General features: G+C 43.5%; 1 protein-coding gene across 8 annotated transcripts in view; it reads right to left on the bottom strand.

Annotated features, from left to right (window-relative positions):
- Nedd4 (NEDD4 E3 ubiquitin protein ligase) overlaps positions 1-23,808 on the bottom strand; it is a 91,798-nt gene that overhangs the window by 44,723 nt on the left and 23,267 nt on the right. Inside the window, exon 1 of one of the 8 annotated variants that reach the window (XM_006973775.4) lies at positions 12,443-13,928. The exons of the other annotated variants lie outside the window; for them this stretch is intronic. Coding sequence (XP_006973837.2) covers positions 12,443-13,897 — 1,455 coding nt within the window. The 5' untranslated portion in view covers positions 13,898-13,928. Of the gene's footprint in view, positions 1-12,442; positions 13,929-23,808 lie in introns of those variants that run through there. 8 annotated transcript variants of the gene reach the window in all.

The raw sequence follows: 23,808 nt of genomic DNA, 5'->3' as shown, positions 1-23,808 counted from the left end.
ATAACTAGGAAAAGGGATGAGTAAGCATATCGTAATGAAGTCCTGGGATACAGGGAAAATCTTGAAAGGAGCCAAATTAAAACAAAAACAACAAAATGACTCTACACAGGGACCAAAAACACACATGGTGGGAGCGCGTGGTAGTTAACAGTGCTTGCGACTTCTCCACAAGACCCGAGTGTGGTTGCCAGCTCCTACATGGGTGGCTTACATTTTATTTTAAGCATATGGCTGTTTAGTGTCCATGATTGTACATGCACCATGTGCATGCAGTCCCTGGGGAGGCCAAAAGAGGGAGGAGTCCGATCTCCTGGAACTGGAGTTGCAGACACTAAAGACTTGCCATGTGGGTGATGGGAATCAAATGAGTGCCAGTGCTCTTAACCATCTGAGCCATCTCTCCAGCCCCCATACGTACATAATTGAAGAAAGAACATAAATGATGGCAGGTTACTGATTAAACACACTGGAATAGAGGAGACAAAAGAATACTGCCTATCAAACGCTCAAAATGTGAATTTTCATGTAGCAAAGAAACATCTCTCAAAACTGAAAGGAAGACAGACAGGCTGAACGCAGATGAAGGAGACAGGTCTGCCATCAGCAGGCTGGCAGAGCAAGTGGGAGGAGAACTCACAGGGTGAAAGGCACCTGAGGGAAGTTCAGGTCCAAAGAGAGGAGCATGAAAACCACTAGCTGGGGAGCTGGGAGGTGGCTGAGAGGGTCCAAGTATTGGCTCTGCAAACTTAAGGACACGAGTTCAAATCCCAGAACTAAAACAAAAAATAGAGAGCTAAGCTGGGCACTGGTGGCGCAGGCCTTTAATCCCAGCACTTGGGAGGCAGAGGCAAGAGGATCTCTGTGGGTTTGAGGCCAATGTGCTCTATAGAGCTAGTTCCAAGGAAGCCAGGGCGATACAGTATAAAGTCTCAAAAAAAAAAGAATGAATGAATGAATGAATGAATGAATGAGAGTTGGCTCAGCAGTTAAGGGGACCTGAGGTTTGATTCCCAGGACTCACACAGTGGCTCACAACAACCTGAAATTCGAGTTCCAGATGATCCTATGGCCCCTTTTGTCCTTGGGCACCAGACACACATGTGGTGCAGACAATAGGTACAAGCAAAGCTCCCATACATATAAACTATGAGAGAGAGAGAATGAAAGAGAGACGGAGAGGGAGAGGGAGAGGGAGAAAGGAAGGGAGAGGGAGAGGCTAATGAACCCTCCACCCCCCAGTGCTGGGGTTATAAACCCATGCCACCACACCTGGTTTTTCACAGGGGTCTGAGGATCAATCTCAGAACTCCATGCTTTCATAGCAAGTGTTTTAATGACTGAGCCACCTGTCAGCCTGAGTTGAGCTTTTATTATTGCATGTGTGTGTGTCTAAGACTGGAAAGGAGTGGACACGTGCTGATGCATGCACGCCACCGCACACAGGTGAGAGAACAACTCTGGACTGGGCTCTAGGATTACACAAGTCTTTCCTAGTTTATGCTGCAAGCGCCTCCCCAGCCATCCCTCTGGTCTCTGAACAGTTTCGGAACTACTATATAAAATAAAACAGTCCCAAGCAACTCAACTTCCAGTATCAGAAGAACGAACAACTTTCCCAAAGTAACAATCTGTCCGGTGGTCTGAGGAGGATGATATGAACCAGGGGCATTCCCTGAAAAGTCCAGGCACACGGCGGCTGCTGTGAACACATGGCAACCCGAGGTGCTTTTCCCATTCACCAAGGAAAAATAACTGTCTTAAACTCATTCCTATGACTGCAAGTTCATCTGAGATCCTCATTCCCGAGTTCCTGGCCAAGCAATTGTTCCACACCCTGAGTACCAAGTATGTCTCTGTGGCTGTCATTTCCGACATCTGAGGGGCAAGCAGCTTATTTCAGGAGCAAACCACACTTGGGGAAATGTAAGGTATTTAAGACGGCCTGAAAATATGAGCAAGAATTCAGGCTGCAGTGACTCTGCATCCCCATCAGTAGCGGGCACACTCCAATGATATGTTCCCAAAAAGACTGTTTAGAACATAAAAACGGGGAAAATCCAAATTCACTTTTTAAAACAAATTTCTATTAAAATTATACATGCTTTCTTCTCTTTGTGAGATGAAACTGTGTGTGTATGTGATTTATACACATGTGCATGCGTGAATGTATGCAGAGGCCAGGAAGTGGTGGAGTTCGGAGAGATATATATGACTCTTGCTATGACCCTCAGGCCTCCACAAGCAAGTGCACACATGTGCACCCATGGAGAAAGAAATGAGAGAAAACAAGTTCCGCACCTTTGGCCACAAGTAGGGAAAAGATAAACTGATAACCGGAAAATGGATCTTCCAGGAATCTTAGGTTATATCTCTAGCCTTAGGTATCACTCAATGATGGCGGTCCGAATGGCCTTGACCTGTGCCTCATGCTATTCACCCGGGAACATTATTCATCAGGTTGTACTCATTCTGATGGAATTTTCCCTCCAGACACTTGTTTTTTTCCTTCTGCTGTTTTTTTTTTTTTTAAACCAAAATAACCTTTCCTAAGCAGCTTTTCCCTGGTTGGGTTTTCCTACTGCAGGGGAGTCCCGTCAGCCTGTGGTAGAGCAAGTGCACATTAGAACCTAACTGTGATGAGCTCAGTGCACAGGGGACATTACCCCTTCCTTTGTCATGTGGAAGGAGCGGGCAGGTTTTACGGCATATGATACATATCCCCAATTAACGCCTTGTGGAAGAATCCATCAAGCTTTCCTTCAGTTAAACTGCTAGATGAGGCTTTTAGACAAAATGAGGGCAAGTGTCCCACACCAGACTCCACCAGGAAGCCACTATGGTATCATCTATCACCTAGTCCTACTCTCAACACACTTGGGGAGACATATGTGGGCACAAGTATGTAGACAACAGGACAAGAGTGGAAATCATTCCTTAGGCACTACCCATATTCATGGGCATCTGGGGCCACCATTTGATTAGGGTAGGAAATCTTATTTTATATTATGACGTTTGTTTCAATTAGTCGCTCCAGGAGTAGATAGGCTTCCCGAATGTACCTAGGTATATCAGACAATAAACGTGAAGGTAAGGCAATCTTATTTATTGCAAGTTAATTCCCACTAGCACCTTGAGAATCAGATTAAATCTCACTTTTATGATCCAGTTTACCTGAGTTAATGGTTACAGAAACCAACAGACAGAAAGGACCTTCCGTGTCCACCACTGTGTGTGTAAAACAGGACAATACAAGGTGTCTGTCTTCTCTGAAGAGGAAGTGACCTGAGTGACCAGAGCCAGCTGCAGAGATTCCTTCCTGTAGGAGCTCCCCTCCCCCAGTTTGAAAAGCACTACACTACAGAACCCAAAAGTAACTTCACAGTGCTTCTCTTTCCAAAACAAGAAACAGCCTGGCCTGGTGGTACAGGCTTTAAATCCTGCACGTGCACTAAGAGCTAGAGGCAGGCAGAGCTCTGTGAGTCTGACGCCAGCCTGGTCTATACATAGTGAGTTCCAGGACAGCCAGGGATAGGAACAGGAACCCTGTCTCCAACAACAATAAAGAACATCAGGCACAGGGTGAGCAGTGCCATAAAGAATAAACTGCAAGGACAGTAAAGAAACAATGTAGCACCCCAAACAACACAGAACAAAGATGCCGCACTCGGGACTCTCAGCAACAGAGGAACCTGTATATAAGCTGTAAGTGAAGGATCAGAAAAGACAGACAAGCATGGGGCCCCAGCACTTGGGAGGCAGAGGCAAGAGGATTGCTCTAAGTTCGAAGCTAGCCTTGTGTACACAGTGAATTCTAATCCAGCCTGGGCTAAAGATCAAGGTTCTGTGTCTAATAGAAGACCTGGAGACGAGGTTAAAACCAACACCGAAGAGGCGGAGGCAGCAGAATTCAGTCAAGGTCACTCCTGGCTGCACAGTGACTTCCAGGCCAGCCTCGAACATGAGACACTGTCTCAAACAAAAAAGAAGTGCACCCCCCAATGAAACTTTTAACAATTAAAAAAAATTTTTAATTCAAAATTAAAGGGAAAACTTGGGAATAATTTGATAAAAATAAAATGAGAAAGAAATAAAAAGAGATGGAAGTCAATTATACAGCTAATCTAAAAGTGCCAACTTTGGTAAGGAGGAACTCTAGAAACAGAACAGAGAGGAAGGAAATCCGAAGAGGAGTAATCCTGAACCTTTTGCAGTCAGGCATGTTGTCACCGTGATTAGAATTTAATAGGGTCCATCACACACCCTGGAATTTGAGTAGTACTATAGCAGAATACAATAAATATAATAAATTATATTCTCCTCCCATCTCAATTCAAAGCTCTTCAAACCCTAGAATAATTTTTGCTTCTTACGTGAGGCTCAAAGTATCCATTAAGCTCCATGACCCTGTAAGAGGGCTGAGAATGGGTCATGAGGAAAGATCATTCTTAGCAAAATAGTCCCTCGGAACTCCAGCAACTATTAGGAGGATCCCAACTTCAGGCTCAGAGGAACTCTTGTTATTAAACAACACTAACTTTAAACTAGACTGATGGCCTTTGTTGCAATGCCCTTTAAAGTCTTTCTCCATTCAATTTTCCTTGCAGAAAGCATGGAGTTCTAGGGTACCAGTTAGTGGAATGCGTAGGCTATGAATCAGAGTCTATGTGGAAACTAATCCTTGAGTCAGGATCACAATATTCCATTGGCACTCACCCCAGGGACAAGATATTCACTTAGGAGAAGCGTTCAGTCATCACTTAAATAGCCTAGTTTGGTTATCTGTCCCTGCCAGGCTGTCAGGTCACCCACAGCCAGCAAATTCACTCTACCTCAACCCAAAGAGGCCATGACCTTATTCATTAATCAACACTGTCAATTGTGAACTACCATGTCGTGACCTGCCTGATGTGGGTGCTGGGAACCAAATCTGTCCTCGGCAAGGGCAGAAAGCACACTTTACCCATGAGCCACCTCTCCAAGCCCCAGATAAAGTTACTTAAACTGCTCAAAGGAGAGAGCAATTGCTAAGTTTTTAAAATGTCGATTTATACTTGAAAAGTAATATATGGCTTTCAGGAGCATTATGAAAGTATAGAAAAATAATTTTCAGACTTTCTCCTTACGGTAGCCAGAAGAGAAGTCAACAGTGCCCTTACAGTATATAATGTTTCAATTAACTACACTGTCCAGTTTAAAAGTTAAACAGTCTCAATAGTGTACTGACTCGCTTGCCAGAAGAAAGTATGTTTCGAGGATTCAAATATTGCTTAAGGAAGCCAGAACAGTTAAGGAAAACAGAACATGCAAATTTTGTACTTTCCAGTCCTCATGCTAAGAAGGGAAAACAACATAAGAACCATTTTTAAAGCAACACCAACAGGGGCTGAAGAGCTGGTTCTGGGGACACCAGGCATGTACGTGTGTACTATATACATGTAGTCCAATCACTCGTACATATAACATAAAAACAAATAAATTAAAAATAACAGAAATGCTTCTGAATGGCAGATTTTGGTTAATACCCAATTATTTCCATTAACAAAAGAACAGTACACAATACTGCTCAACATCTAATGAAATGTCACTATGGCATAAGAACTCACTTCACCATCTCAGAATGTATAAAGTCTTAATGTCATTATTTACATTAAGATTGATGGCATACTAAACACAAAGGCTCTTCTGTGTGTCCACTTTTAATGGCTGAACTCAGGGTCTAAACATCTGGATATAAACTAAGTGTCAATTATTTTACATATATAAAACTAATCTACATCATCATTGATGTGTTATTTCCTACAGAAAATAACCAAATCCAGTAAGTTAGGAAGGCTCCACTTCCTTTCAAATTCCATCTCTGAAACCATTGACTTCTATGTCTTAACAGGTTTGAACAGTAATTAATCTATTTCCTCTCTTCTGTGCCATTCTTCTGTATTCGATGATGAACTCCAGCCTCCCACTTTCTAGATTCTTGACCTGTAATGTAGACAGTACTACATGTTGACAGAGACAGTAGTCACTGCATCCTGGTGCGCTGCAGCAGAAGCCAAGCCCCGAGGGACATGTTTTTGTTTTGTTAATTTTTTGAGATAGGGTCTCTCTACATAGCTCTGGCTGTCCTGGATCCATCCAACAGCTTCTGACTCAAGTATGTGTCACCAAGGTGGCCTTGAGGAATTAAAGGAATCTTCCCTTCCACACTTAAAGATGTTGTGTATGCGTGTTTGTTGAAGTGAGGTTACTTTTCTCTCTGCCACAATTTCTGGCAAATTTTCTATTTCGTCCTTCTTGTAGGTGGTTACATACAGTTGTTTAGAAATTCAAACTATCTCATTAGATCCTCTTTAATATCTGTAGGCTACATAGTGATGGCACTCTTTCCTATAATTAATAAGCTTCGTTTTGTCAATTCATTGATTAATCTGAATAAAGGCTTATAAATTTTAAAAAAAGATGTTGTGTACGGTACCATCTGTCACGTCTCACTCAGTACCTGTGGCTCGTCCCAGCGCTTCTCACCTCGCCTCCTACCCTAACCCTACAGCCCAGCAGATGGCCCTCCCTTCCCAGCCTTGATTTTGGTGATGTCCTCTCTTGGTCCTCTTTCACCTTGCCCCCGCCTCCCCTCCCACCCCCACCACACACCCACACCCCGGCCCAGTGCAGTCTGGGCCCTTCCAGATGCCTCTGGCCATGCTCTCCCTAATACCCACAAACATACCTAGATGTGGCCATGTCCTCAATATTTTTGATGCAAATTCTTTACTTGGCCAACATATTTTTTCTAGAAAGCACCATGGCTTATGGCTCTGCGATCTCTAAGTCAAGAAGGCCTGATCCTTTTTTCCACTCACAGGCATCCAAGACCCTCTGTAGGAAGGCCTTGGGCTCACTTAGTCAAGGCGTTCTCTTTGGCTGGCAAACTGAGCTACTGTTGGATGCCATGCTTCCCTTCCCTGTCCACGCTCAGACCTGCTACATCTCAGCCAGGTGAGACCGCTGCAGACAGCCACCCCCATCTGGACAGATCCCCAGATCCAGTCACAGACCCTCTCCTCTGCTGTTCTGGATATTTTCCTGTGATCTCTAAGCACCTGTCATCACACCTGACTACAGCCAGCCGGCCAGCCTCCCACACGGGCCACAACTGGAGCCTGAAGCGGACACCAGCAATGCTTTGGAGGATGCTCTGGGGCTATGCTTCCCCGTCTCCCAGGCTACCCTTCGCTAATCACCTCCCCACCCTCAGCATGCGGCCTGGCCACACCCAGCAACTCTGCCAAGCCTCCTGCTTGGCCAGGCTCCCAGGCCTGGGCTCTCCAGATCTAATCTTGTCTTGTCACCCTTCATGATCCAGAACGGTTTACAACAGCTAGCACAAGCAGACCCCACATCTTACAAGAAACTGACGTGCCTGCCTATGCGCCACAGTGTCTAGGAAGTCGCCTAAAAAAGCTTGGCTGGTCAGAGGGCCCTTCTGGGAGTTGATTCTCTTCTTCTACCATGTGGGTCCCAGGGAGTGAACTCAGGACCTCAGGCTTGGCAGCACGTGACTTTACCTGCTGGGCACCTTGTCAACTCTATTTTATTTTTATTATTTTTATTATATTATTTTTATCTTTATTATTATTGCTGGGAAAGGCAGGACAATGTTGTTTAGCTCACGCTCCGGTGGACTGCCCACACCCGCGAGCATATTGGCAGCATAAACTGGAATCAGTGGGCTACTTAAAAAAAAAAAAAAAAAAGACACCAAGTTGAGAGGGGGAGGAGGTGAGAGTGGATCTGGCAGCAGTTAGGGGTAGCAGTAAGGGGTGAATGTGATCAAAACACATTGCATTATGCATGAAATTTCAAAATAATACTACATTCTTAAAGTATTTATGAAAGTAATAAAATATTATAAAGATTAACTGTGGCTATGACAGCAATCCTGAGCTCCCACTGGATGTTTTCTGTTCCCTCACATGACACAGCTTGTGCATCTGGTCTGGATCTTCTCAACAACACTCTCTCATCTCAAGTTCCAAGGTGAGAGAACAGAGAGCGCTCGCATTGGGAGAAGAGACAGTACTTTCTCTGTAGAGCCCGAGTTCATCTTACTTCATTTTGAAGTCACCCCACTCTGAGTCAGTAAATCACACCTTGTCTACATCCTACCGCACTCCCTCTCTGACATCTCGCCTCCCGCCCCAGTGCTTGCTGATCTTAGGTATTTTATTACATCAACTTGGGCCTCAATCCTGGGGTTTGTTCTTGGCTGACTCTTGCTCCTAACTACTACATGGAATGGACAACTGAGTCTTCTATTAGAAGTGCATGCTCTCTTTTGACTCTTCCCTTGACTGCATGTCACCAAGCTCTCCTGGCCTGTCTACTGATTCACCGGGTCTCCTTTTATCTTCTTTTCCCCATCCTCAAAATTAGCAATCCCCAAGATTCAGACGCCGCATCCCATCTTGTTTCACGTGATGCATGGCCTGGCTGAGCTGATCGTTACCTGAAGCACTAAGCACACTCCTACCTATTAGTCTAGATTCCGAGGTCCTCCCCGGGATCAGCTCCTGATACTCCAGCTCTACCCAACTGCACGACCAGGGTCTCTCTGTATCTGTACCACATCCTTCTCATAATCAGTCTGGCCCCACCTGCCGACTATCTTGTGATAGTTCACAACATCAGTGTTTACCCAAACACACTAGGTAAGGAAAGTTAGATTCACTCAAAATTCACGTTGCCACAAATAATTATCTTTTAAAAACACAAAAGTGAACACCTTTGAATAAAGATGCCCATTGATGGGGCTGGAGAGCTGGCTCAGTAGTGAAGAGCACATATTGCTCTTACAGAAGATCTGAGTTGGGTTCCCAACATCCACGACAGGTGGCTCACAATCGCTTGTAACTCCAGCTCCGGGGGATTCGAGACCTCTGGTCTCTCAGGACACCTGCACTCACATACACATACCCACACAGACACAAACACAGACACACACACTTAAAATTATTTAAATAAAATGAAGATCAGCTAAGTTCTGTCTGTTAACAGGATACAAAGGACTTTCTTTTCAACCCCAATCCAAGCATCGGCTCCCCCACAGCCTCCGTGCCTCTTACAGAGTTATACTGAGCAATTTACATCATAGGGCCCTTACACATCTCTGGTCTTCGTGCACCAAGGCTTCTGTCTAAAGCAGCAGTTCTTAGTAGGAGGCACTTTTGCCCTGGGGATATTTTAGGTTGGCACTCTGGTGGGGTGTATAACTGGCATCTAGTATGTGATGGTCAGGCCCACTACTCATCACCCTATTGTGCACAAGACAGCCCCACCCTCAACAAAAGAATTTTCCGGCCACAACCATCAACAGTGCTGGGATGGAGAATCCTGCCCTGGAATATCTATCTGGACTTTTCTGGTGAACTTCAATTCACTTGTCCCCTGCCTCCTCCGTCCCTTCTACGCCATGCTTCTTCCTCATGCAACTCTCTACCCCAGCAAGTCAAATATTCATTAGTGACATATTTATTATTTACTGTCTGTCTCTGTTAATATGTCAAAATTATATATTTTTTTTGGCCAGATCTCCAAAACTGGTTACTTACATTGCTGGATCACAGTTTCAGCATTCATATTTATTTATACATTTTTTTTTAATTTTACATGTTTTTAAAAAGAAAGATTAAGTGTCCTTAGATAATGTCCATTAAACTATATAAAATTTAAAATACTGGAAAAATGGCTGCTACAATATGCGAAATTTAAAACACTGATGTTAGGAGGAATTATGAAAGAAATGACTGAATTGTAATGAATGTAATTGAAATGACTGAGATTAGTAATAACTATAATAATTAAGACATAAAAATATTTTAAGATCTACTCCTTTAGCCTTAAGCAATATGCTTATCTAGGATTAAGTACTAGACAACAAACAGAAATCCTTTAATTCTAAAAAAGAAAGGAGAAGAAACCGAACCGAGAACGTAGATGGCTGATGGGAGGCACATACAAGCCAGGATTGAGTTCAAAGTTTACTAAACAAGGCAAAGGAGGCTCTGAGCATCCTAACAACATAAGGAAGGAGATTCAGAACATAACACCCAGGGGAAAGGGAACTAACCACCAGTAAGCTGCAAACGACAGAGTTCAGAACTGACAGGACTTTCAGAACTGTGTATGTCTCTCAGCTCCTCTTCAGTAAGAGGACAGACTGCTAGACTCATCATGAAACACCACAGTGCTCTAGGCAAGTCAGGGGCCATCATACTGCATTCCCTACACAACACTGCATTTCAAATGCACTCACAAAGTACAGAGGCAGAAAATACAAGACACATGAGGGGATCAAGAGCCCGTCTTTAGTCTCTGCTGTCAGGACAGAGGATCGTCTTCACTAGACGTTAAGTGTTAGTCATTTACGAACTGGGATAATAAAAGAGCTCTAAACTCGACACAAGGCTGCTGGAAGCTGGTAGCTAAACACACTGGAGGCCTCTCTACCTCTGACACCAGGGTCGCTGCCCAAAGCAGTCATTTGATTTCACTGCTGCTCAGTACAGATCGCTGACATTACCAAGAGCGACTCCAGTATCAACTTGTTAAATGTGAATGCAGCCTCAGCGTATCTGAACATGAACCCAGACGAAGTGGAGACATGAGAAATATTTTGGGAGCTGTTTATTTATAAGTGAGTTACAATAAACCACTATAATTAGATTAATATATCATTATTGATAAACACAGCATTACTTCTAGAATGTCATTACTGTGGCCGTTCTGTTTAGAAAAGGAATTAGCATAAGCCCTCATCCTGCCATTTATCAGTGAAATCAATTTAGACACAGTAGACAGTAACTATAACTGTTAATTATTTTCATAAGGAAATTGTTCACTGCATGTTGAAGAACAATTTCAAGTTCTCAGACGCATGGTACCTTCTGGAGTCTTTCATAAACAACAAAGTTTGGGCACAAAGCTAGGCATTAGGTTGTCACAAAGCAGTATTTGTTAGTTTGATAGAGAGTCTATAGTTCGTGAAAGTATATATTCTTAGCAACGCACATACTATTTAGTTTCTATTTCACTGGAGACATTTAAAGTGCCCCTTTGGAAAGCATCAGTGACAAGCGATAATGTTACCACAATAACAGCTGTCTTGAGACTATTTCTTTCGTTCTTTCCAGGTTAATAACTTCCTCAGGTTGAATGTAAAGTCTGTAAGATTGACACACCCGATTACTAGTGTTGCTTTAAGGCTCCAGTTCTTTTTGGTGTGGTGGTGATGGTGGGAGATTAAATAGATTACAATGCCCTAAAAACTGAGAAGAATTTGTAAATGGAATGAAAACTCCAAAACACATATCGGAATTTGAAATCTGATCTCTCTCTATCCCCAGTAAAGTAGCTGCATAGATTGACCTTGGGAACAATGATTATATTACCAGCTTTCAAAAGAAAAACCCAATTACCTAATTTTCTAACGCCACTTGTCTAGAAGTTATCTGGATTTCTGTGCTGTCAATGTAGAGTGAATGTAGTCAGAAAAACAATTAAATTTCCTGGAATTTAGCAAGACCTTCCAAATACAGAAATTTTGAAGGCTACTTTAGTTCAAAAACACTTTAAATGCTTTAGAAAGGCCAAGTTATATAAAGAGCCAATCTGGCTCAGATCTGTTAGAGTTAAATTACTAATAAAATAAAGCAACACTGTCAAGACAACAAACTAATGTAGTAAATAGAAAATTATAGGAATTACCGAGTAAGTTTAAGCCAATTCAAACACGTAAAACTTAGAAATCAATACTGTTGAAAAAAGGGATTTACATTTGGGCGGCAGCATTAACTGGAAACTCGAGGAAAACCGGGAGAACAACACTCCTGTGGTTAGGATACATATAAACACAAAACCCATTTAGTTTCCTCTGCTGAAAACATGCAACGGAACCGTCTTTTTTATCACCGATCTTACAAATGCATACATTTTAAAGGAATTTCTTCTATGTTCTTTTATAAGCAGGTAGTCACATTTTGGTGTTTGAAGCTTACATTTTTTTTAAAGGAACTCCATCATGCCTTTATTTCCACAATGTTAAAGAGGGGAGAGAAGAAAATGGACATTTCTGAAGGTGGGAAGAGCACATGGGCCCCTGCGTAAAAACAAACACCCCAGATTTGAGTGTTATAAGACCCGTCCAGTCAGTTCTAGAGGAGTTTCATGATTTAAGTCATCATGGGAAAGTTTTTTTATTTTTAGTAGTTTATTCACTGGTAAAATAACAGTGGAAAACAAAGAAGAGCCTTCAGATTTACAAATATAAAGTCGATGCTTTCCAAACACTCCCTCGCTAAGGCCAGAAGGAAAAGATACTGTTCTAAGCAACGTTTTCTGTAGCTCACTCTAACCAAATCAGTATTTTTCAAGACCAAAGGACACTTACCTTATAGACAGCAGACAGCTCATTTGCCAAATCGCTCTCTCTCCACAAACTATCAACTTTACCGTCATTCCCAGATGCAAACTTTATGAGTAAATGAGATGGTCCCCCCCTCGAACAACTGTGCTTCTGGCTGGATAAACAGGCAACATTCGGATGTGTCCCTCCCAGGGACACACTTCTTTGGAAGGCAGCAAGGTTTCTGCTTATCTGTGAATTTGGTCTTTCCAACCGTCCACGGATGTTTACATGGTGATCCATGTCTGGTATGGTTGGTAAGAAAGGAGATAACCTCTGTGTGAGTACAGCATGGTCTGAATCAGGCTGGACCTGGAGCTCTGACCTCTCTGATGTCCAACCACCACGTGGGTTTTCACAGTCTGATGTGGTTGGTTTTTGGTGGGTCAAGTGCACAGAAACACAGGAAAATCCCTCACACGACTTCTCACACACAGTGTGGTTGGGCCTATTATTCGAAACGACAATTTTATTTTGCACCGAGCTCTTGACGTGGAGTGGCCGTACATCTCTGACTTCCCCCGGAGTGCAAACCATCTTAGATAACCGAAGACCGTTGACAGCAGTCGACAGAGAGCCTTTGGTGCCAGAACCATCGTCGTGATGTGCGGTCTCGGTGGGAGAGACCACCAACTGGTGTGAGGTCTGGTAGGCACCCCTGCTTGTCGGGGATGCCGGCGGGGTGCTCGAAGGACTCCTGGGAAAAATGACCAAAGACGTGCAGCGCTTCAGTGGGACCTTTGCGTTCCTGCTCACTGGCAGTTTCGGAACCTCTGCTCCATGGTCCAGGTGCTCCTGGGCAAACGGAGTCCCACTGGGACTTCTCCACACAGCTTCGGGCGGCGGGGTTGTGACGGGCGCACTTCTGTTGGAGGGGCTGTCAGAAGGTGAGTTTCCACTCCAGAAGCTCTCATGGCCACTGGTGTCACTGACCACACCACTGCTGTAGGAGGCCCCACTTGTGATGCTTGCACACGACCCACAGTCACTGCTGCAAGACCCATTGTCACTGGCTGAGGAGTTACTGACGCTGCCGCTGCCCACGGCAGAAGCACCTAAGAGGCTGCCATCGCTGGCACTGGGCAGTTCACTGCCAACCCCGGGGCTGCTGCGAATCCCATCCTTCAGAACACAGCAGGCATCGTCCCTGTCGGCTACGACAGGGCTGGACAGAAGGTTCCCTCCGTACCTGGGCTGCAGCGAGATCTGCAGGCAGCTGCTCTTTTTGTCACTACTGTCAGAGGATCTGTGCTCTATCCACGGAGCCAGTGGCGTCTGTCTGGGGGTCAACCTCATTTGAACCACGCTGGCCACTGAGATTCGGGGTGGCCTCGTGCCATGTGTGTGAACGTGGCTCTCCAAGTCATCTCCAGAGGGTTCTGACAGAGGGTAAGTCTTGCTTCTTCTGGCTGCAAAGTGCAATCGTAAACTCTGCGCCATTTGTTCTCATTTCCAAGCATGTTCAGGGCTGAGAGTCAAAACAAAGGTCTCTGTCTGGAGACAGGCTAGCAGCAGCTGTGCTGCATCCGGAGAAAAACCATCGGTGGTGTTGAAAGAGCTGGTCAGGAGGAGTCTTTAACCTTAGGACAACGTGAGACACCGGATTTCATAGAAAAGGGCGACCCATGCCCGAAATTGACATTTCCCAAGTGTCCAGAATCTCTCGGAGTCAGAACGCCTGCACTGACAAAGCACTTGATTTCCAGCGACCTTTAAGCTGAGCTCAGCTGCAGCCCTGACTCAAACACAGCCAACCTTGTTTCAATTATACCTTCGCCAATTTGCATGAATGAGTAAGGCAAGAACAACAAGCTTCTTGCATTTCATCTTGAAACCGTGTTTTTTAACCCAGCCCAACAAAACGAACATTTAACTCCAGAAATCTCAGTGCCTACACTTTCTCCAGTGATCCTGACCACGAATATTTTCACCCAAAGGTATAGGATTACAGGAAGTGGGTAAGAATAAAACCCGTGTGATTGAGTATCAAACTGAAGGTTGACTTTCCAAATAGCCGTACTGAGGAATTTAGTCAGGTTAGTTAATGCTGGGAATATGGACTGTAATACTTTTTAAAGAGTAAGTGTAAACACTTGAATACTTTTGGAAGTATGAAAATTGGGGGGAGGAATGAAAGTGTTAAATTAAACAGATATTTTAGCAAAACACAATTATGAAAGTGAAAGTTGACAAACTGAACTACAAAATGGGCCTCATAACACTGCTGTAAACACTGAATAACCTCCTCAAGGGGAAATTTAAAAAGTGGCCGAAGAGAAGCTTTAACCAACCATTTTGTCCTGTAATTTTCAGGCTTGCTGCAGCCAAGAAGTACAGTCTTTAAATGAAGCCATTTATATTTGACTATTAAAACCTTGCCAAGAAATAGACTAGGCAAACATTCCATTAAAAATATATGCAGATTAGACAGAAAAGCTATACCCCAATATAGTTTGGACACACTGGACATTTTATTCCACTGTGTGCAATTCATTCACTTAAAGAGTGTTGTGGTAAGGAAAGAAGTCTAAAGAGGATTTAACACATCAAATAAACATATCTCAATGCCAATTCTGTTCTGAAAGAGGTCTCTGCTGGCCCCTACCGGTGCTTTGAAACAACCCACGCAGCTGTTAGACACCTCCAAAGAAACCCAACCCAGGGCACCTATTCCATTCTATAAACAAGGCGGGCACTTGTTGACATTTTTGCCTGCTGGCACTGCCTTTGCGGTGGAATTACAAGTGCTGATAAAACGCTCACAGCAGAGAACAGTAGACGGCCTGTCCTTCAGAGGTTGTGATTCTGTGTATATATAGATATATATTTCTGATTTGTGTTTACTTAACCTTTACTGTATTTTGCTTACTTGGCAATAAAAGTTTAATATTTTAATTTCTCTCCTAAATGTCAGAGACCAATGTTGGTATTCAGTTTGAAAGAAACAAATTTATTTTTAAATAATACTCTAGGGTATATTTAAACTCCTTACCTGAATTTTACAGTGAAAACTCCAGCAAAAATAAAATATATATATACTGGCTCATTCATAGGAAAAGTAAAAAGAAAATGGTTCAGTTGTTTATACCTCATGGTACTACACCCAAGTTGTATTTTTCTAAGTAAGGTATTTTTTCCCTAGGTAAAAGCAAATATGTAAAACATATACTCCTACTTTTGTTTAAAAAAGAAAACTGCTTAAGTTAGACCTGTTTTTAATCCCAATTTTCTAATAGTCTTTTTAACCAGGTAAGCCATAATAAACTAGAATTTGTTAAATTTTATTTGACTGGAATAAGACATCACACTTTAGAAGGTGCATAATATAATTATATATAAACTATATATATTATATGTAAATTAAATATAAACTAGAACATATAATTATGCTCTAGTTTAATACATTATGCCTTTACAGACTTCAGTAAATACTCCTTGATTATTATTTTTCTGTAAAGAAGAACAAGTCCTAATCTTACTTCTTCCTTTTAACTATTTTTTTAGATTAAGTTAGGAGTCTGCCATCTTAAATAGGTCACTTGTAATAGGATAACGGGAAGATCTAAGTACAGCAGGCCTCGGGATAAAACTTACAGTATGTAAGTCTTATCCCGGCACTTGACAAGTTTTTCTCCTCGACACACAGCTTTGCAAAAGACCTTGAGCTTCCAGACTGTGAAGACCACAACCAGGCTCCTCACCACCCCCCACATCCTATTGAGGATAAAACAGGCACCAAGTTACTCCAGGGGGAGGGAGAGGGTGGGGTGATGGGCAGATACTGGCACTGCAGCCACCCTCAACACCCAATTCGTTCTTCTAGCTTGGTGGGTTTTGTTTGTTGAAGCTGATCCAGGGCTGGGAATGTAACTCAGCGGGTAGATTGCTGGCCTAACATGAAGGAAGCATGGGTCCCTAGCACCCTATAAACCTGGTATGGTGGCACGGGCCTGTCACCAGCATTCAGGAGGTGAAAACAGAAGGATAAGAAGTTCAAAGTCATCTTGCAAAAAATGGCAAGTCTGAGGACAGCCTGGGCTACATGAGATATTGTATCAACAACCAAAAAGATAATCTAGTTGCAACCTCTAAAGGACTATTTAAAAGTTCTACAGGCAGAAGACAAGCAATGATGCTTGAAGAATTTAGGGAGAAATTAGCCAAAGAGGAGTCAGGCGAGACAATCATGTGTTGAAATTCCAAAATGCTGAATCCCCTGCTTCGTGGGCTCAGGTCTAAGGCAGTGGAGGAGCCACAGGGCAGTTAGCAGGCCAGTGCCAACTGACCTCAAGCTGGAGGAACGGGATGTGCTGGCCGTTCTCATCTGGGAGGGCTCTGAGCTCTTCCTGTTGAAATCCAGAGTCTGGAAAGCACGGGACAGTGCCTGAGCTGAGGACTGAGGCTGGGGCCTTGCTCTGAGCTCTTTGGTCACTGGCTGGTAGACAGTGCCCTGAGGCTGGCCTGACTCTGAGCTGTTTGAGCACTGTTTATTTCCAAAGACTACAGTAATCATCTACACTGTGTGGACAGCTCTAGGTGACATTAATGGAAGGCCCAAGCAGACGCCATGACAGGCTGCTCAGTCTTCTCTCAGAGATCAGGCCTCAATTTCAGTTTCCTGAGACTGAGCAAGCAGTTTCTGAGAGGGCCAGGAACAAAAGACAATTAATCACTGATGCCCTGGCCAGCATGGACAAGGAGACAGGACGTACCAAGACTGGGCCACTGAACCAGCCCCCAGTCAGTACATGCTAGGCCAGCCAGCCTCCACAGCAGCTCAAGGACAAAGCCTGGGACTTGTCCAGGCCTCCCCCAAAATGGGTAACTGTAACCCTCAACCTAGCCAATTAAAAGCTACTAACATGACTGCCACTCACATAACCGATCCTGAGGCTGCTCCGATGTAGTCTGCAGACCCAAAGGCCTCGCCCCTTGCTTTCCTCTCTGTAAAATCCCTGTCTGTTGCTACTCGGTCGCTCCTGCTCTGCTGCTGCATCAGACGCACAGAGGCCTGGGTTAACTGAAAACAGTAAAAAAGACTCTTTGCTTTTGAATCAGATTTGGTCTCTAGGTGGTCTCTGGGGTACAACAGCTAACGGTAGATAAACCTTGAGGACTGGTATCTACTGTGGTACGTATTTGACCACATTATGACACTTGGGTTTTTGGTTAAGTTCCAATCTACACATAGCTGACAGTATTTCTAAAGATGTGAGATGAAAACCAGGGGTCTTTTAGTAAAAGCAGATGGCCTTCCACAGTGAGTGAACCTTATCCAGTCAGCTGAAGGCCTCAAGAGAGCAGACAGGTTTCTCAAAGGGGCAATTTTGTTTGTTTCTTTTTAATCTTTTTTTTCTTTTTAAAGTTTATTGAGACAGGGTTTCTCTATGTAGCCTTGGCGGTCCTGGATCTCACTCTGTAGACCAGGCTGGCCTTGAACTCACAGAGATCCACCAGCCTCTGCCTCCAGAGTGCTGGATTAAAGGCATGTGCCACCACTGCCTGGCTTGTTTGGTTTTAAGATTTATTTTTAATATTTTTCATTACGTGTGTGTGTGTGCGCGCGCGCGCGCACGCTCCCGCATATGTATGTAAGTGCTGTATCCTCAGAGGCACAAGAGCCCTCTGGAGCTAGTTCCAGTGTGCTGCTTGTTGTGGGTACTAAGAGCCACGCTCGGATCATCTGCACCTACTCTTAACCACAAGGCCATTTCTCCAGCCCCTAAAAGGATCTGCCTGTCTTCCCTAGAGAAATCCTCCTACGTTCATGTCGCTTCCCCAGCCTCCAGACCCATCAGCTTGTACAACCAGTCCCACAATATCTCCCCCTATCAGATCCCAGTGAGAATAACTACTAAGTCTCAGAAGCACAGTGTCTACCAATAAGCCTTCAGTGGCAGAGGTGTGCAGGTTGGCTCGGAAACTAATGATACACAGGTACCTGCGCACCATTTTATTTTATTTTATTTTATTTTATTTTATTTTGTTTTCAGGCACATCATCCTGAAGGCACATAACCCCGGTGTATGTAACTAAGATCATGGTTAAAATCAGCCAAAAAAAAAGGAGTGTAGCCCCATTTTTTCTTAAAAGCAAGTATCATGTATGATTCAGGAAACACTTTCCAGATGACTGGAAATTATTTCTACTTAAAATTGTACTTGTACTCTCCACCCTACTTTTCCAAAGAGATTTGCTAAGCAAGTCAGTTTCAAGGACAGACATTTACAGTGATGGAGGTCTGTGGCTGGATGCTATGGTGGCTATGGCTCCCACCGCATCAGAGGATTTCTAAACTTCAGTTATGTACTATTGTATGGGTGGTGCTCATCACACCACTGGCCCTGATAGCTGCTCACATTCACTTCTTGAAAAAGCTCTATTTCGGGCTGGAGAGATGGCACAGTAGTTAAGAGCACTGGCTGTTCTTCCAGAGGTCCTGAGTTCAATTTCCAGCAACCACATGGTGGCTCCCAACCATCTGCAAAGAGATCTGGCGCCCTCTTCTGGCCTGCAGACATATGTGCAGGCAGAACACTGTATACATAATAAATAAATCTTAAAAAAAAAGAAAAAGCTCTATTTCTACAGCACACATGAGGATCAACAAAACAGATACACCTAACATAAGAATGGGTACCACACTAAAAGTTAAATGACGGTTTTGTTTGTTTATTGGAGAAATGGTTTCTCCGTATGATTTTGGTGCCTGTCCTGGATCTCATCTGTAGACCAGGCTAGCCTCAAACTCACAGAGAGCCGCCTGGCTCTGCCTCCCAAGTGGTGGATTAAAGGTGTGTGCCACCACCACCTGCAATTAAATGTTTTAAATCTGTATCATCATGAAGACATTTCTGAGGCTGGGGATGAGGTTCAGTTGGCGGACTGCTTATCTAACATCCAAGAAGCCCAGAATCTGAACTTCAACTCCACAAATGCCCGAGGTGTGAAAGCATATCGCACTGGGCAGCATCCTCAAATGCCAAAGGAACTTGACGTCAGACTGAGATACATACATGAAACCTTGACTCAATAAATAAATATTAAATAGAAACAGCTGGACTTTAATCCCAACACTTGTTTGGGAGGGAGAGACAGGCAAATGTCGGTGAGTTCGAGCCAGTCTGGTTTCAGAACAGAGAGCTACATAGTGAGATCTTGTGTGGCATTGTGTTCCCCCAAATATTGTGCATGCTAATAAACTTATCTGGGGTCAGAGACAGAGCAGCCACAATATTAAACATAAAGGATAGGCAGTGGTAGCACACGCCTTTAATCCTAGCATTCCAGAGGCAGAAATCCATGTGTTCAAGGATACAGACAAGCATGGTGACTCATCACGCCTTTAATCCCAGAAAGTGAGCCTTTAATCCCAGGGAGTGAGGGCAGAAATGAGAAAGGTATATAAGGCGTGAAGACCAGAAACTAGAAGCATTTGGCTGGTTAAGCATTTGGCTGGTTAAGCTTTTAGGCTTCTAGCAGCACAGTTCAGCTGAGTCCCATTCAGGATGAGGATTCAGAGGCCTCTAGTCTGAGGAAACAGGACCAGCTGAGGATCCGGAGAGGTGAGGTAGCTGTGGCTTGTTCTGTCTCTCTCAGCTTCACCCCAATACTTTGCTCTGGGTTTGTTTTATTAATAAGACTCTCTAAGATTCCTGCTACAATCTTGTTTTGGAGGAAAAAAGATTTTTCTGAGTGTTTTCAGAGCCATTGTCTTATATGAGACAAGCAAGGCAAATACTGACATCTGCTTTTTTATTTTAAATAATTTTTTTGGGGGGGGAGATAGATCTCCTATTGGCCCAAGCTGACTCCATTGCTCCTTATGTACCTGAGGACAAGCTTGAAATTTGGATCCTCCTGCCTCTGCTTCCCAAAGGCTGGGATGACAGGAATGCACATCCATGCCGTTTCTGAATCCTCATTTTCTAAAGTGAGAGAACACTTTCTGATTTGCCTAGGGTTACCACTAACGTGCCAATCAGAGACAAAACCCTACAGAACTACAGAGTCCTTGGAGTGGGATCTATTACATCCTTATTAATACATGGCTTTGGTTTTCCTTAACATTTTAATTATTTGGAGCTGCCCGGAAGGATGATGTGCCATTTAAGACTGCACACTGCTCTTGTAGAAAACCAGAGTTCAGTTCCCAGAGCCCATGCTGGGAAGCTCACAACTCTCTTTAACTCCTGCCTCAGGGGATCCAATACCCTCTTCTGCCCTCTGTGGGCACTGCACACAGCTGTACATACACACATAAGAATAAAAACAGGTTTTTTAAAAAAGCATCAAAGTTGTAAGTGCCACATTTATCGTCTTTAAGTGTTCAATCACTAAAACCAAAGACATTTCTCTGACCCTCCCAGCTCACCATGGCACACAGTACAGCACCACACAGTGTTAGACAAACATCGATGTTGGCAGTGAAGAAACAGTCACACCCGTGACAGTCACTGCAAGGAAGGACTAGACAGCCAGGCACAGTAGATAGCAGGAGCTGTCCTTCTTTATGGATGACATTCAACAACCTTGCCTAAAGTAGTACATACCGAGCACCAGGCAGTCCAAGTAATCAGAACTTCAGCTCCCAATCCCCAGCCTAGAGATGCACTCAGACATGAGCACAAGAACACAGAGCAAGGACACCTATCAATCAGTAACAAGGAAAGCAATTCAGACCAAGTCTGATACTCCACACGGAGGGTTAATGCATAAAGGATGGTACTATGACCTGCAGGTGATGGAAAACTTTGGGTAAAAAAATGTGTCACTGTAGGTCAATCTCACAAATACAACACTAAGGAAAAAGCCTGTCAGAAACACCCTCAGAGGTGCTTACAACACTAAGGAAAAAGCCTGTCAGAAACACCCTCAGAGGTGTATAAGTTTAAAAATATGCAAAAGGGAGCTAGAGAGATGGCTTGGCTATTAAGAGGCCTTGCTGCTGAGGACTGAGTTCAGTTCCCAACACCCATGGCAGGCAGCTCACAAATGCCTGTAATTCTACTTCCGGCGATCTGATGCCATCTTCTGGCCTCCATGGGCACTGCACTTTATGTGCACAGACACATAAACACATATATACATCATTTTTAAAATATGAATCAAACCTTTTAAAAATATGCAAAAGGAAATAATATTTTTAAAGATACATATATATGTACATAATAAAATATTTTAGAAAGCAAAAGAGTATTAAACAGAAAAGTTAGGATAGTGCCAGCACATATGGGGGAAGAAAAAGGGCCAGTGCGGGAAAGAGCACAGGAGGCCTTTGAGCTGCAGATGTTCAGCTGAAGCACTTGTACAGACATTTGTCTGTCTACTAAATGTATTTGCACTGTGTATTCTTATTCATATGTACATTTCATAGCGTAAAAATAAATCATCAGGGCTGTAGAGGTGGTTAAGAATGCTTGCTTCGACATCATGAAAAACCAGAGTTCAGAAGTCCACACATACATAATCAGTCAGGTGTCCTGTAAATGTCTGTGACTCTGGCTCCAATAGGTCTGATACCTTCCTTTGGCCTCCACACTTAAGAATGCAAACGCCACACAGAGATAAATAATAAGCCTTTAAAAAAACACACCAAGACTCAATTTCACCTGGCATCACAGGATAACCGACTGACAAGAGAAAAGTAAAAAAATTCCTGTATCACAGTAAAAAGCAAAAATACAAGCAAAAAGCCAAAAGGTTTTAGAAATGCCCATATAAGCCACTGAAACCACATGTACCATAAGATCTTACTGTGCACACTGCCTGTTGGTAAGACAGAGGCCCCTTGGTAAAAATGTCCATTGACTATTGTGATGTCAAGATTGCAATATCTTCAGTCACTAGTACAACCCTAATTTCCTGCTTCTAATTATTTTTTGAGACAGGGTCTCCCAACATTAGTACAGGCTGGCCTCGAACGAACTCTCAATATCCCAGCCTCGGCTTTCAGAGTGCTAGGATTACAGGCATGTGTCACCAGGCCAGACTCAATTGCTATTTCTTGAAAAGAAAAAAAAAAGTTATGCAATTTAACAATAGATTCTTTTATTCTAAAGCAGTTTCATTAAAAATTATCTATTTGTTCATGTGTGTGTCTATGTGAGTTTACGTATACACGTATGTGCAGATACACACACAGTGTGGGTGTCCTCTGTCACTCCCACTTGCTTCTTTTAAGGCAGTCACCTCCCTAGCCCAGGCCTCATGGTTTCTCTGGTAGGCTTCCAGCAATCGGAGGCCATCCTCCTGGCTCCACTCCCCTCTGAGCAGGGGTTATTGGCACTCACAGGACACCTGGTCTGCCATCCTGGTTCTGAGATCCAGACTCCAAGTGTCACGATTGTAGGGCTGGCACTTTTAATCACTAAGCCGTCTCTCCAGCCCTCAAATTCAGTTTCTTTGTTAGTTAAAAAAGTGATTCAGGGGGGTGAAGAGATGGCTCAGAGGTTAAGACCACTGACTGCTCTTCCAGAGGACCTGGGTTCAATTCCCAGCACCCATATAGTAGCTCAAAACTGTAACTACAATTCCACAGGAAAACACCAATATACATAAAAAAATTAAAAATTAAAAAAAAAAAACAGAGTGATTCAGATCATTTCATTCCTCTTTTGGTGTTTATATCAGATAACCAAAACAGACTGGATCCTTAACACTATGTCTTATGTGTTAAGATTTGATTCTGTGTGCATAAGCTCATGTGCAAAATTGATCTTTCGCACCACTGTTCAGAGTTGGGATGTGACTGGACCATGAGAGCACTGATCTCATCAAGGGATTCTTTTATATATTCACATCTAAATGGGACTCCATTACGAAAGTGACACCCGCCCCTGCCACTACAAAGGTGAGCAGTTCTGTTTCACCACACATTTCTCCCATGATGCTCTGTCTCATCACAGGCCCCCACGTAAGTCCTAAGTGCCCATGGACTAAAACCCTTAAGAGCATGAGCCAAGTTAAGTCTTCATTCCTTCAGACGGATTTCTCAGTTATTGTGTCAGTGAGCTGGAAAGCTAACGCAACCCACATGTTCAGACCTTACAGGTATAAAATATAAATGTAAGCCAGCTGGGGGAAAGTTTGAAAATGCATCCGAAAGAGGGAAAAGCAGGAGAACTACAGAGCTTCCAGATGTTTTTTCAGGAAGGCAGGAGGCAGAATGATCGTTTAATAAAAATGAAACCAGGCTGAGCACGGAGATTCAGGCCCATAATCCCAGCACTTCGAAGACAGTAACAGGAGAGTCACTGCAAGTTCACGGCTAGCCTGACCTACACAGTGAGTTCAGGACAGCAGGGGATACTTACGGAGACCCTGTCTCAAAAACAACAAAAGCAATACCG

The sequence above is a fragment of the Peromyscus maniculatus genome, chromosome 7 (genome assembly GCF_049852395.1).
Source record: "Peromyscus maniculatus bairdii isolate BWxNUB_F1_BW_parent chromosome 7, HU_Pman_BW_mat_3.1, whole genome shotgun sequence".
NCBI classification, from domain to species: Eukaryota; Metazoa; Chordata; class Mammalia; order Rodentia; family Cricetidae; genus Peromyscus; species Peromyscus maniculatus.
This window is presented reverse-complemented; position numbering and strand designations above follow the sequence as displayed.